The sequence below is a fragment of the Nuphar pumila genome, chromosome 16, assembly GCF_984573655.1.
Source record: "Nuphar pumila chromosome 16, dmNupPumi1.hap1.1, whole genome shotgun sequence".
NCBI classification, from domain to species: Eukaryota; Viridiplantae; Streptophyta; class Magnoliopsida; order Nymphaeales; family Nymphaeaceae; genus Nuphar; species Nuphar pumila.
In genome coordinates this window covers 73313002-73326908 of record NC_143264.1, presented here as the reverse complement: position 1 = coordinate 73326908, position 13907 = coordinate 73313002, and the positions used below count along the sequence as shown (strand labels likewise).

General features: G+C 37.3%; 1 protein-coding gene across 3 annotated transcripts in view; it reads right to left on the bottom strand.

Annotated features, from left to right (window-relative positions):
• The window catches only part of LOC149813569 (putative ADP-ribosylation factor GTPase-activating protein AGD9), a 46997-nt gene extending 36034 nt beyond the window's left edge, over positions 1–10963 (bottom strand). For 2 of the 3 annotated variants that reach the window (XM_089991083.1, XM_089991085.1), the window contains exons 1-6: positions 10802–10962; positions 10530–10648; positions 5975–6404; positions 5111–5365; positions 3110–3235; positions 2762–2863 (exon numbers count right to left, since the gene is read on the bottom strand). In XM_089991083.1, coding sequence (XP_089847209.1) covers positions 2762–2863; positions 3110–3235; positions 5111–5365; positions 5975–6404; positions 10530–10648; positions 10802–10873 — 1104 coding nt within the window. In that variant the 5' untranslated portion in view covers positions 10874–10962. Of the gene's footprint in view, positions 1–2761; positions 2864–3109; positions 3236–5110; positions 5366–5974; positions 6405–10529; positions 10649–10801 lie in introns of all 3 variants that reach the window. The other variant, XM_089991084.1, reaches the window with a different exon arrangement.
• Between the last annotated feature and the right edge of the window lie 2944 nt (positions 10964–13907).

The window sequence follows — 13907 nt, the reverse complement described above, 5'->3', positions numbered from 1 at the left end:
GTTCTTGATGTTTCAATGATGTGCCTAAGTCTTCTTTCTGCTAAGTCATTTTGTTGTGGCGTGTGAGAGCAAGATCTTTGATGTGTGATGCCATAAAGTTTAAAATAATCTATAAAATCATTTTGATACAAATTCTCCCCCTAAATCAGTATGATAGAAATTTTGTTTCTAAACCTATTTTTAACCAACTTATGAAATTTTGAAAATGAAAAAAGACTAGATTTATGCTTGTGACTAGTAACATCATCCACAAATATAACATAATATGCATATCCATCTTTAGATAATACGGGTGTGGGACCCCAAACATCCAAATGAACTAACTCAAGTGGTTTAGATGAAACAAAAGCTTTATCATTGAATGGTAATCTCTTTATTTTTTCAAGAACATGTTCTTCACAAGAGAAATCATTAAGATTACAATTTTTTTTCAAATTTGGAAAATATTGGATTTTTTCTATATTTGGATGTCATACATTTAAATCTAATTTTTGGAAATTACAGCAAAAAACGTCTTTAGGCATTTCTAAAAATCCATATAGTATAGCCCTCCTTCTCTATGGCCTTGCCCAATTAGCTTCCCTTACTAGTGATCTTACACCAAACATTCATTTGAAAAGAAATGAATGTTACAACAATAATCAAATATTTGAGAGACGGATAAAAAATTTAGGTTTAATTTAGGAATGTGTAGGATCTTTCGAATAAAAAACCCTTTTTATTTTAAAAATCCTTTTTAAAATTCTCTATTCATTCAATTTAAAGAGATGTCACATCGATCGTAAAAACATTTGACACACTTGAGTTGTTATGATATTCGGATAATATATCATGACTTAGGGTCATGTGAAACGATGCACCGGAATCAAGACGCCAAAAAAATTTACCGAGGTTGGATAAAGATGAAACGGCAACTCCAATTAAAGAAAGTGCTCTCTTGAGAAGAGGTTTAAGAGCTTACACTAGTTGAGCTAAAGACGTGCTTCTAATAGATGATTCTTGGGATGTGAGAATGTCACTTAACTCTTGTGGAGAACCAACCGAAGAAACCTTCTTCTCAAATGTCCCTTTTAGCTTAGGACATTGAGGCTTGGTGAGTACCGATTCATGGCAATAATAACAAAATAATTTTTTTTCTATCATAGTCATTTCTTGTGTTCTATAATGAGGTGGTTTACATGCACGAATATAATTTCCCGGTTTAGAGGCAGCCAAGACCAAGTCATCTTCATTTCTTATCACACGCTTTTTAAACCTATTTTCTTCCATACTCAACTCCTCAGTAATGTCTTCAATAGAGGGACATTTTCCTCTATATTGAAGAATAGACTTAGTTGTTTTAAACTCCGGTTTTAAAATGTTGATAAATTGATAAAAGTGCTCCGCATCTATTTGTTTTTTGCAGAGCTCAATATCTTAGGGTCAATATCATTTTTACTCTAAAAGAGTCAATTCTTCTCAAAGTCCAAACAAGTCATTATAGTATTTTCTAATACTTTTTTCACCTTGGGTCACTCTATCTTGCACATTACATACATTTGCAATATCTTTAAGAGAATACATTCTCTTGAGATACTCCCAAGCCTTGTTTACATATTCGAATTTGGCAAGGTTAGAGCATTTTTAAACATTCACACTACTAATGAGCCAAGACATAATCTTGGCATGTCCTATTCTCCATTCTTTCCACTTCTTCTCATAGTTGGTAATAGATTTGGTCTTTTCACTTTCGGTTAGTAGAACATCTTTCTCACCTTCTACCTTGATGAGAACTAGCTTGGGTTCCCGATCGCACCCATCTACTAGTCCCCACAACCCTTTTCCCTAAATAAGGTGTTTCATAATAGAAGTTCATGTTACATAGTTAAAATCATTGAGTTTCACGGGTTTAATGGTGACATTTTCATTGTCATCCATTTTGCAAGGAATGAGTAAAGAAAGGGATAATGAGAAGAAAAGAGGAAAGAAGAAAGAAAACAAAGAGAAGAATATGAGCACTCTACCGATATCATGCAAGCACTTGAAACCTCTAAGGAAGCATGATCACAATCCACAATCACGATCTCATGAACACTCTCCCAATGTCTTAATCGAGAATACTTGAATATGAATCAAAAAGAGCCAAGCTCTAATACCATGTAAAGATTCAAAGAGTCTCCCATCACAAACCAAGAGTCCACAAACTCCAACTTCAGTGAATAACCACAAAAGTGTTCTCTAAGGAACACACTAACAAATCCCACAAAGGGGATATGCACAATAAGGCACACAATATAAAAATTAGATTTTATTCAATGAAACAAGTGTGCCAAAGCATAACTTTACAAAGGAGAGAACACCCCTATTTATACACAAAATGAGAAGAGAGTTAGGAGAGAGAGAGAGAGGGACCTCCCAACGGCTAGATTTATAGCCGTCGGGATAAGTCAACGGCTAGAAATCTAGTCGTTGGGATCAAGTCAAATAGTTTGACTTGGTCCCTATATATATTATGTTCAATAAATATATATAATATTAATATAATATGTATAAAATATGAATATACATACATGTACATACATATATGTATATACTATACTATATACATAAATATGTACAATTTAATAGTACTCCCTGGTGGGCAAGGGGCCATCAAGGGTTTTACAAACCGGAGGCCAGCCAATGTGCAGTCGGTGATTGGAGGGGTGGCGGGCTGTTCCCTTGGATTATCCAAAAAAAAAGTAAAGTGAAGTAAAATTTTACAAAAAGAATTCAAAAGTACCTGAAAAGAGATACTGTTGATGAGATCATTGGCAGTTAAATCAAGCTGATAATCATTATTACCATGGCCAAAAAGGTCAGCACTTGATATAGCTGTTGAACCCTACAGTATGACAGATGAATTGTGAGAGCAGGAAGCCATAGCAGAAAACTTCCAAAGGGTAGGCAACCACAAAGATCATAAACGGAACATGTGCCATTAATAATACATAATGCAACAAACGAATTGAACCATGACTAATAGATATGCCAAAAAAGGAGAAAAACACACTGATGTTTGTGACAACCTTCAGTTTGCAATCTACTTAAATTGGTGCTAAGGAAAATACTCATCATAACTGAAACATACCGAGAATTTCTGCAGGGAGGACTGAGCCTCCATATCGTGAGCATTGTTTTGATCACAAAAAAACTGAGCTGATGAAATAGACTTTGCATTGGAGAACTTCTGTAGAGCTTCATTTGTCTCCTGAATCTGCAGATTAATAAGCATATCAATAAGAACATAAATGGCATCATTAACATTAGGGTACACCTTCTAGACAAAGTTCTTATTAAACAAAATATGAGTGGAATTTGTTGGTATTATTTCTGTAAACAAAAAGATAAACCATCTATCTTACTTTCTTCCTTTTTTGCTTCTCCTTTTGTAAAATCCTTTGCAACCTCCATAATGCAACACCCCTGCTTAGGGTTAGCATGTTGGAGCTTTACAAGCTGGTAATTTCAGCAACAAAGCTGCTATGGAATTCAATATTCTTTAACATAAGACTTTTAAAGTTATATGTAGGGATTCTGAAATAGCAGTATGAAGCACGGCAAATGCATCACTCTTCACCAATGTGAATGTTACTTAACATGATATGCAGGATGCTCAACTTTTATTAGGTAAAACACCAAGGCTTATCCCTGAAAAGATACAAGATACAAGTTGTATTAGTATCAACAGCTGGTGATTTGTTGAATTGATTTTCTGTTAGCAGTTGTTTATTTGATTTGTAATATTTGTTTTTGTTTATTTGGATCTGGATAAACTCTTTCAGTAGGATTACGGATCTGGTGATGCATTTAAGGGTGTAGTGAGAATAAGGGTTAGAATGAGGGGTAAGACGGTCTTTCTGATTTCAAGAGTTCTGCAGGGGCTAATTTGACTTGAGAAGGACATTACAGACCTTCTCCAAGGCTAAACGCCACCCAGGGGCAAGATGGTCTTTAGCCAAGCCAAAACAACCCCTCATAGGCATTTGCATCTTTTGGCTGAGGAGAGAAATCCTCACTCTGGATTCCAACATTTTTGGGGTCCCTCTTTTCTATTTAAGCATTGCAAAGGTTCCTTATTTGTTATGTTATGAATTTGAAATTGATTGATTTCCTTCAATCTTGGCCTACTTCATTTGGGTAGGATTGGCTCCTTATTTGGAAGGAAAATTGGCTCTCTGGGCACTTGCCTAAAGGGATTCTCTCTCTCTTTTAACCTTTTCCACCTCCTCTCTCTCAACCTTTCCATTCACTCCCCGCTCTCACCCTCTCATGTTTCCCTAAGCCCTCTCTTTCCCTCTCACACCCCACACAAGTCTCTCTCACCCTCTTTCTATCTCTCACAAGATCTCCACCTCTCTCTCACTCCCTTTCTCTCTCTCACGCACCCATCACCCCCTTCTTATCTTCCACTTCACCAACTTGGAGCCGAGGGCTAGAGCCTTGGCTATCAGTATCCCATAATCCTATCTCTAAAAAGAAAACTGCTCAATACCAGAACAGACAGAATGTTTTTCCAACTCTTTCTCTCAAAGAAAATTCTGATCTTGTAAAAACAAGGAAAATAAAACATAATCATTTCTTCTATTAGCAACATTACTTAAATCATTATATAATTAACTGCTACAGGGTATAAAAGAGGTCAAGCCAAATGCCACATTTATTTCTATAGACATCAGAAGACACCTAAATTCTTCATTAAAAAGAATCCTTACTATGAAAAATAAAATTCAAACCCACAACAGAAATTATGAGTATGAGTATGTATGTCCTTGTGGGCTTGATATAATGTAAGCTTAGGGCACTAAAATAGCAACCTCAATCATTTTCAACAGTCTTATGCATGTCATTCTACACGAACAAGGTTAAAAACATTTCAGAAAACAGAAACTAACTGCTGAACTAACTAAAGAGGATCAAGATCCAAATAACACAACCTGTCAAGCAACTGAATGCTCGAGAGAAGGAAAAAAAGGCTATCTCTAAAGACCAAAGTGACCAATAAAATTATCCTCCAGAGAAACACATAGATATGTCCATAAACATATTTTGATGGTCTATGCAACAAGGCCCAGCACTTTGAGAATGATACCTGCACTTTAGAGTAACTAGAAGTTGCTTTCCTCTGACCTCCACCATCCATCCCATACCCCTCAAAGAAGCTTGTAGATTTAGGTGGTGCAACATGGCTGATGACTTGAGGGCCACTAGAGCTGTTATCAGAAGAACTCTCTACATACTCAAAACGAGAAAGAAAAGACGGTCCCAATGCGGTTGAAGAATTGGCTGAGGAACTGACTGCAGGTGCTCGTTCTTCAGGTTTCTGATCATAGACACTTTCACTGGTCTGCATTGAAAGAATCATTTTGTAAGTTACAATTTGAAGGAAACGAACCATTTCATCTTCACAAATGATGAAACTTCCCAAAGATTTGTAGTTCATAACAATTTAGGGCCTAACTTTGGTATGCTCTATAGCACCATACCCTACAGTAAGAAATCATGATTGCATGTATCATTTTGCCCATTAGACACTGAAGACATGTTCAGCATGGTTTGTTTGGTAAGAAACATGATTTGGGTCCATTGCTTTTTATGAAAAATTAGAAATGTTTTTTGTGAAAAAGCTTTAGTGCATTGTGGCTGTTGTTTTTTGTTTCCTTTTAAGAACCTGACTACACAAAAAAATATCTTAGTTTAATAAAGTTTTTGTGCATTGTGGCTGTTGTGTTCTGGATTCTTTTGAAGACCTGCCCACACACAATAATATATTTATTTATTTATTTAATACATGTGCACTATGGAGATCATGTCTATATGGTAGGCCTATAAAACATTCAAGCCAAACATTAGAAAATCAATGGGCTTACCAGAGAGTTAGTTACCCTCAGAAGTACCAAAGTTGGGGCCAATAGTTTATTGATGTATCTTTCGCAACAACTTGAAATGGATATACCTTTGTAGTGAGTTTCCTAACACCAAGCCCTCCAGTCTTACTTCCTGTCTTCTTTGCACGTAAAGGCTTTTTTAAAGGGTATAAAGGAGCTTTAGGTGAAACAGGCTTTTCAGCTGCCTCATGCTTGTCAAACGAACTTTCTTTTACTGTATCCACAACCTTTACATCAGGAAATCCATTAGTGGCATTTGCAGGCTGAGAAACAACAGGAGACCGAGGAGAATTCAACACATTGTCTTCTGTGAGGCTCTTTGCAACTTCTTTTGAGAGTAATTGCCTGTATAATTCAGCAACTCTTGATATGTATTTAGCTTGAATTTTACCTCCATCAGTCCATCCATGTTGTTTAAAGAAAACATGAGCACGATTATTTCCTCCAAAGCTCATCATCTTCAACTGCTCTGGCATCCATGAATCTAGATTTGTGGACCTGTTCAGCGAACAACAAAGCATTAGCCTTGGAGGTTCTGAGACAATATTTTTATACCATACAAAGGAAAAATCAACCATTTGAAAGTTTATTGAACATGACTTCACTCAGCCACAATGCAAATTTAGGACATGCAAGATGTGCAAAGGAAGAAGCATGGTTGAATTCAGAATCAACTCAAAAGACTTTGATTACTCAGGCTTATGTAGGGGTGTCAACGGGTCGGGTTTGGTTCGGACCCAGGTAGAACCAGACCCAGACCTGGTTTAAGATGCTGGTATCAGGTCCAGAACCGGGTCCAATCGAACCCACCATAAGAGAAAACATACCCAGATCCTATAAGGATTACATGAACCAAACAAAAATAATGTTTTTTTATCCTTTTTACATTGAAAATTAGTGGATCTTTGTCGGAACTCGGGTCGGTTCCAGGTCTGGTATGAAATTTCACAAACCATACCCGGCTCCATAAATTAATCAGACCTTATTTATCACCAAAACCTGACCCTATAGGGTTTGGTACGGGTCAGGTCAATTTGGTGACATTATGCTCACCACGACATGGTATGGACTTACACAGTTGAAGCTAATTTTCAATTCCCAGCAAGCTTGAGCCCAGAATTATCTGAAGTCAGGCCTGAACTCTAAACTACAGGTGAATCATTGGAGCATAACATGCAAAAAATAGTTTAGCATCATGCAATACAAAAACTCTAATTGAAAGAACTTTTCAAACCCTGCTTGCACAGTCCAAAAAACGTAAACTTACTGAAATTCATGCAGTTTCCTGACCAAATATAAGTTTCATGCATCCGCATCAATTTGCCTCCCTCGTAGGCAAAAGTCACAAACCCAATATGAAACACAAGAATATTCCATAGAATAGGCAATGTTTTTCCGTGGTTGTTTTGACAAATTTACCCAGTTAATTGAGAAGTCCTTGGATAGAGACTGAACTAACTATGGGCAAGAAAAATGGAACTTACCAAAGAATACATAATTTCAAAATATAAATCAGTTAAAACATCTTATTCTGTTTCGACTATATCTTTCCAATCAGGAAGAAATGATAAAGCTACCTGGAAAACCACTGTACTGGTTCATCTGTAATTTCTTGACAGAAGTTTGTAATATGCAATCCCACAAAGAGCACCTCAGACAGTTGTCAATGCACAAATAAAGCAAACCACTCACAAGACGTAAGTGTGTTAAATCACAGAATGAAGATATAATTGATAGAGCATTCATTAACAGATGCAACTACTCCAAGTTAGTCTAATTGCTTGACTAGAGTCGGAGACTGAGGAAGAGAGTAAGAAACTGTTAAAAGGTATAGTGATAACAAGTTGATTACATGATGATGTTAAAATATATGTAATCATATATATATATATATATATATATATATATATATATATATATATATATATATATCATTCTACCCGATAAAGGGTATTTTTGTAATTCTGCCCATTAGGGGCATTTTAGTCTTTTTACATGTATTTTATTTTTCATTTTCTTTTTCCTTTTTATTTTTCATTTTTCTATTTTATTTATTTTAAAATGTAATTAATGCATTGCATTGGGGGTCCCAACCAAAGGAGTCGTCGGACCCCCAACGGTCACAAATGTGACCGTTGGGGGCCCAACGAGTCCCCCTTGGGCCTCCCAAGGTCTTCTCTCTCTCCTTTTTCTCACTCTCTCCCTCTCTCCTTTGTGTATAAATAGAGGGGCATTCCCCCCATGTAAGGTATGGCTTTTCAAGCCCTCATTCAATAAAGTTCATATATTTTTTATGTGTATCCACTTTGAAGGCTTCTTGTGTTGTCCCTTAGTGGACTATTTCTATATTCCCCATTGTAGGTTTGGGTTTGTCCATTAATTGGACCGTGTGAATGCATTAAGCATTCTTGTTATACCTTTCCGCATACTTTCTTACAGATGATCCTTATGGAAACAGCATCACTCTCCATCCACTTGGTGCATATGAAAGTCTTTCTGCTCAAGTAGGCAAAAAGACTTCCATATGCACCAACTTGTCATGGACAAATTAAAAAACTCTGTCATGGTTGGACTTTGTGTGATACAGGGTGATGAAGTGGAAATGTTACTTCTTTTAATTTCGTTCTATTTTATTTCACTTTTTCTATGGCACTTTTACATGTAAGGGTTGCACTTTCTTTAAGCAAAAAAGGGGAACAAAAAGGAGTCTGAGAAACTGAAGTGCAGGTCACAAGCAACAACCTGAAATGGTTCAGAAGAAAGCTAAAGAGGACAAGAATAATGCAATGGTGTTTTCCTGTTCAGCCTTTTGATGCAAGATAATTTTCAATAAAACTATTTAACACAAGTTAAAAGTCCATGAAGCCAAAAACAATACACAATTGAAAGATAATATGAAAGATCAAAATGACCCTTGTGAGTGATATAAATGTCCACAATACCGCCGACTGCTGTGTTCTCAATACCAATGGATAATGACTAGCAACACAAAGGAACTTGGAGCAAGAAATATTAATATATCAAAGAGAATAACTGTTGATCAAATGGAAGGCATGATATAAGTATAACAGAAGGTTCATAATAGCATTCAAAAAGAACTCCATGGGTAGCAGAGTTCCTCTGGAAGCAAGTAGCACAAGAAGGGAATCTGCTACAAACTGTGGTCATTTTCAGAGTTCGCAAAGGTTCCAGACTATCAGGAAATAAACCATAAATTTGTAAACAATGCAATGACAAACAGCATTTAGTAACATTACTCCCATAATTGTCCTTTTGCTTCCAGGTCCAAGTGTAACAAAAGTTTCCCATAAATCTATGTCACACGAACATGACCCAAAGGACAAGGGACATGCCATTTTTGAGCAGCTACCCATGAGGAGCAGTATATGAGGGGACACAACACGGGCATAAGTTGAAGCATCCATGTGGCATAGCCATAAATACAAGTAAATGATATGGGCTTCCAACATTGAGGAACAACAGTAAGTTGAAACTCATGTATTCCTTCATTTTATAGCTTGAAAAGCATAGCTGAAAAACTTGCTGATCCAACTAGGGACGTGGCTGAGTTGTATAGGTTCGGTCCCTAACTGAATCAAAAAACTAAGCGACTTGGTTAGGGACCAAACTTGCCAAGTCAATATTTTGACTCTGATGAGTCAGACGAGTTTTATCATTGACTCAGCTGAGTCAGACGAGTTTTATCATTGACTTGGCCGAGTCTATTTTTTTGAGAGTTTTAAAGTTATAACACAATTAATTAATATATTATATGTACATAGACATCAAGATGCAAAATTGTGCGACTGCAGATTGGTAATCGGTCACCAAGTAAAACATGTGTTTACGATATAAAATCCGGAATTTGTAACTTAAATTAAAAAAAATGACTTGCACCACACATAATTATGCACTTATGCTGGCATTCGAAAAGGACTGTTAAACCTACTCAACTAACTCAATCAACACTATCGTTTTCAATTTGCTTCACAAACACTGTTGAATCCAGAAAGCAAGACGCAAACATAATGCCATGCAATCAACCGGTAGAAGATTTAACAACAACAACAATCATAAAAATAGTAACAGCAGCACCTGTTGCAACAACAACAAAATGAAAAAAGAACGAAATAAAAAAATGCACAAATCATTCTCGCATGCACATGGTAAGGCATTAGTAAGGAACAAAAATGAAAAAGGAAAACGGACAAAGAAAAAAGAAAAGACTGAAAACACATAGTTCTAATCAATTCAAGTTGCCTCAATGAAAAACCACGAGCGACAAAACAACGACCAAAAACTCCACAACTCAAAAAACGTAAAAAATCTTCCCCTAAGCATCAAAATCCTTCGATTCAACGAACCGTGGAAATTCAAAACGCTCTCTCTATCACACGCATCAATACATTCATCATCAGATCGGAGGAAATGCACTGAAAAACCTAATAAATCCGCAAAAATTGTTGCAACCATTCCACTTATCATCAATTCAAACACCTTAACCGAAAAAAAAGGCGAATTCACAAAAAACGTGCAGTGAAACGATCAGAATTCTCTCATTACCCATCAATCCACCAGCAGAACCAAAAAAAGAAAAAGAGAAAGAAAAAGAAAAAAGATCACCTGACGAAGCTGATGTGCACGCCGAGGCTCCGATGAACGGCCGAGCAATCGATGCAGAGGAAGATCCCGTACGTCACCGACGCCCAAGTCGGGTTCTTCGCGCTGCAATCGAAGCACATCTACGCCACAAACAGAGGGCCCCGATCGAGTTAGGGTTTGCGATCCAACGAATTCCTATCCAGATCTACGAATTCTTCTCCCCCCCCCCCCCAACGAAAAAAAACAAAGAAGCAAAAAAATGAGATCAAAAATAAGGGGGAGAAAAGGGGCACCTTGTTCTCTGGCTTCGATCTGAGCTTGCGGAAGAAGGCGTTCTTGTCGTTGAAGTTCTCCGTCGACGCCATGATCGCCGGAGAACGAGCGAGATCACGGCGCGCGCCGGTGAGAGAGAGAGTGGCGCGTTTGGAGTTCCTTTGGTTCGGGAAACACGAGGGATTTCAGTCTCGTCGTCCCGGAATTGGATCTTTAAAAGCAGCAGATCGGCTATTCGTTGAAATTACGTTATTACCCATCATTTTGCTTCTCGTAAGAGACTCGCACGTTGTTGTTTTGTAAACATGAGGGATACAGAACGATTCTGTTGAGTATTGGTATCGGCTAATACAGCTGAATTGGTGGCCAAACGATTCAGGTCCGATACCAATACTGACAACATTGGGTAAGACCATAGCCTGAAATACATATAAACTGGAAAAAAGCCTTAACAAATCAACAAATATTTAAAGATGTTTAGCACCCAAAGAGCAAAAAATGGTGTAGCAATATCAATTGTAAAAAAGGGAAAAGTGGTAGCTGCCTACCAAGTGAATAGGTTTTTTCAGGTTGTTTTTGTAAATTTGACTGTTCATGTGTCTTCGGCATGATTTGCTAGAAAACGATACTTGGATCATGTTTTTTTAATAAAAAAATATGATTTTTTAAGACTTGAATATTTAAAAAAAAATTAACTATTGAATTTTAAACTTTATAAAAACCTAACTGCATTCTCATTAGAAAAAAAAGAAAAACCTAACTGCTTGTCAGAATCAGACCGTCCAAGAGTCGGTTCCTATAAAATTAAGTATGTAAAACACATTTATGTGGTTAGATTTTAAAAAAACATAAAAAAAAAAAACTTTCAAAATCCCAGTAGACTTATAATAGGCCAGAAAAGTGGTAGCCAGCCACCACCTACTCGTGAAAAAGTAGGCCAATAATTTATGTACGTAGGTTTAGTTTGCTTTTCACTTCATAAACCAAGGTGAAAAAACACGTGAGTTTTTTTTATTAAAATCCAACTTTGGTTATAAGCAATAATTTCTTTATATTCAAGATCCAACATGATTTGAATTCTTCCGATAGTATTATTGTGAATATGATTTGTTATGTTCTAAATATTTTTCTAAAAAGCAAAGTTTTTTCTCTAGCATTCTGAAAAAAAACATTTCTTTTTTTTTTGCTAAGTGAAAAATGGCGGACGGTCTCCTCTTGGCAAAACCCTTGAGGTCTTTTCTGTCCACCAAGGAGTATACTAGGGATGCAAATGGGTCGGGTGCAAACAGGTCAGGTTTCTAATTTCAAAATACATTGGGAAGTTGGCTTGGTTCAGATTTGGGACAGCCAAATTTTGCAAATTCTTCTTCCTAGATCCGACCCATTTGTGTAACACCCCGATCTGGGACCTCAGAAGTCCGAGTTCGGTTGGTATTACTTTTCAGAAGGAAGAGTGCAAAGCTTGCACAGTAAAAACGTGGCTAAAAAAAACTTTTCATTTTATTGCATAATAATACTTTTTCTTACATTGATCATCATTCGTAACAGAAGAAAAGCAATTACATTATTTTCAATGACAAGGAAAGTAAAAGATACCAATACTCTGCTGAAGAAGAAGAAGAAGTTGCTCACAAGTGACTGAGCTAAAGCCTGGAACCTACAGTTGTAATTAAACAAAAATGGGGGTGAGTCTACAACCCAGTAAGGAATAATCATAAGTAAATAAACAACAATTTACAACTGTAGTGGGCTCTAAGCCCCTAGTCTTATTTTAATTCTCGATACACCACACATGTTTGTATATTTTAATTTTCCCCATTATCATTCTCAAATACTTTCTTTCACACAACTATCACTAGGTTGGCTATACCGGTAATAGTCATCTATGGGCGTAGCAACCCTATAGAACACATCAATTCTACATGTTGCCCAGACAATGAACCATACACTCCCAGTGGTCCCCAGACCTCCAAGCACTGCAGTGAACCACCACGGGGACCCCACCGGTAGCTAGCCGGGATGTCAAGCTCTCAATCTCGGCATGGTTCATGCTACATCCTAAACATAATGGTTATCAACCATCCATGATCCTCGAGTCCCAAACCAGTGTGAGTGAAATCCTAAGTCATAACTAAGTTCACACATTGAACAATATTCTCACATTCAAAGTTCACTCGTTCTCTCACGAATGGTGTCATGACAAATCACAACAATCTCATTCTCAATCTCATGGTGACATTAGAACTCACACCTCTCTCACTTAGCATGCAATGATGTAGTGTCTCTACATCGTTAAATCACCGGCGGCCCACTCTCCATGGTGGCTGCACTCTGGCCGCGAACCAGGTAGCCCTTGCCACAGGTCGCCACTTCTGGGATTTAAGGGGTCATGCATGATGATCTCAAAGTATCTATTCACACGTTTTAACTCTCTCTCCCGTTTTGCCAAGTCCTTGGTAGTAAACGAGAAAGAGAAGTGCAGAAGGTTCGAGAGGGGTTTGAGGCCCGATATTTTGAGGTTAGTCGGGCCACAACAAATAAAGAAATACAGCCGACTGGTGAACTATGCCTCCAAATACGAGTTTTGTGAGATGCGGACATCTGAAAAACAGCAAACGAAGGAAAAAGTCAAGACGGAAGAAAAGACTCAGCATAGTGGTGGCAATATGGAAGAATCTTCTCGAAAGAAGTTTTATTCTAAGGAGAGATTCAAGCGCGGCAATAAGAGGCATTTTGGGGGACAAAACCCTGGTCAGAACCAGGGTAAGCAAGTCAAGAATACTGGTAATCAGCAAGCCAAGCGGTAAAGGTTCCAGAAGCCGGTCCAGTCGGACAATGACAAGATGTAAGTCTCTTAGCTCTGATACCACTTTGTAACACCCCGATCTGGGACCTCAGGAGTCCGAGTTCGGTTGGTATTACTTTTCAGAGGGAAGAGTGCAAAGCTTACATAGTGAAAACGTGGCTAAAAAAAACTTTTTATTTTATTGCATAATAATACTTTTTCTTACATTGATCATCATTCATAACAGAAGAAAAACAATTACATTATTTTCAATGACAACGAAAGTAAAAGATACCAATGCTCTGCTGAAGAAGAAGAAGAAGTTGCTCACAAGTGACTGA